Raw genomic sequence first — 1,425 nt, forward strand, 5'->3', positions numbered from 1 at the left:
TTGGCAGGAGAGCAGCGGGAAGGAATCTGCTCTCCCCCGGGCTGGCAGAGGGATCCGATTGCATCGCAGGGTTACATATTATGCATACTAATCTGATGACTGGCACATAGTTACTGTCACCCGAATCACTGTCCGTGCCACCCCCGCCCCCCGCATCCCCATCCCCGAGCCGCGCCGCGTGGCCTCCGAGCAAAGCAACCCGGCCTTGTTCCTCTGTGTTTGCAAATACGACCCTTGATCGCAGATAGCCCCGTGACACCACGATAAAATGCATTCAGCGTGCAAAGCCTGAGCCCAAGGGAGGCTGCACTGCCAGCAGCCTGGCCCTGCCCTGCCTTGCCCCAGCTCTTTGTGAGACAGTGGGCTGGGCCGGGCCTTGCAATGTGCTGGGGTCCCTGGGAGACACCCAGGCTTGGGCATGCGTCCCTTTTGCCCTGCGCGATCCCCACCGCGCAGGCCGGGTCTCCCCTGGCCAGCGGGCTTTGCAGCTGCTGCCCTGGGCTGGAAGTTCCTGGGGGAAAGCAGAAGTTTCCTCTCATCTCTGAAAACCCCCTTGAGCCTCGTGGTGGGAAATCTGAGGGAGGCGCTGCTGATTCCCAGCTCCTGCAAAGAGGCAAAATAATAAACAACCTCGCCACGAAGGAATCCAGGGGGCGGCCGCCCCTCTCGCCCCATCGGCGGTATGTGGTACCAGGTCTGCCGGGCTTCGGGGGGACTAGCCCGCGGGATGGAGACCCAGGCGGGGAGCTCTGGCGCTGGCCCTGCCGCCCCGCAAAATTCTTGCCGAGAAGCCAGTGACTAGCAGCGACGCTGGGCGAGGTTTCACGGGGCTTGTGCACGAGCCAAGGAGAAGCAGGAAGGTGCCGCAGTGCCCGTCTGCCCCTGGGAGCTCCACGCTGCTGGGGAGAGGTCCCCGCCATGAGGCGACTGCAGTTGGCTACGTCCCACTTCCGCGTCCACCTGTGCGTGGAGACCCCACCGATGCCATGCCTGGGGTGGGGCCCTGCTCACCCCGGTATTCCTCCCTTGTTTTCAAGGTGCTGCCGGTCGCCATCGGTGCGAGGGAGGCCAGAACAGGCCCTTCCCCTGAGCCACCCTCACACTCCAACCCCTGCACAAGTCTGCCCTCCCCGGGAGGGCTCCAGAGCCGGGCTGGCGCCGGGGTCTCCTGTGACCTGTCCACCTGCTTCCTGGGGAGCGCAGGGGGCCGCGGCGGCGGCTTCCCAGCACTAGGTGAGGAAAAAAAATCCCATTAAAAAAAAAATATATCAAACAAAGCAGAACCAAGCCGGGACCTCCCTGGGCCCCGAGCAGCCCCACCACCACGGGCCACAAAGGGCCGGCAGATAACCCTGCCCTGCCCCAGCCTGTCCCTTGGAAAGGTGCTCCGGGTGCCCGGGGCTGCCCGGGGGGCCAGGTGGAGCC

The 1,425-nt window shown here is 64.4% G+C and overlaps 1 protein-coding gene across 1 annotated transcript in view; it reads left to right on the forward strand.

The window, feature by feature from the left end:
* Positions 1–918: 918 nt before the first annotated feature.
* Positions 919–1,425, forward strand: part of BAHCC1 (BAH domain and coiled-coil containing 1) — a 93,095-nt gene continuing 92,588 nt past the window's right edge. Inside the window, 1 exon segment of the mRNA XM_019515030.1 lies at positions 919–962. Coding sequence (XP_019370575.1) covers positions 919–962 — 44 coding nt within the window.

The sequence above is a fragment of the Gavialis gangeticus genome, unplaced genomic scaffold (genome assembly GCF_001723915.1).
Source record: "Gavialis gangeticus isolate Ggan-Ray unplaced genomic scaffold, GavGan_comp1, whole genome shotgun sequence".
Taxonomy (NCBI): Eukaryota; Metazoa; Chordata; order Crocodylia; family Gavialidae; genus Gavialis; species Gavialis gangeticus.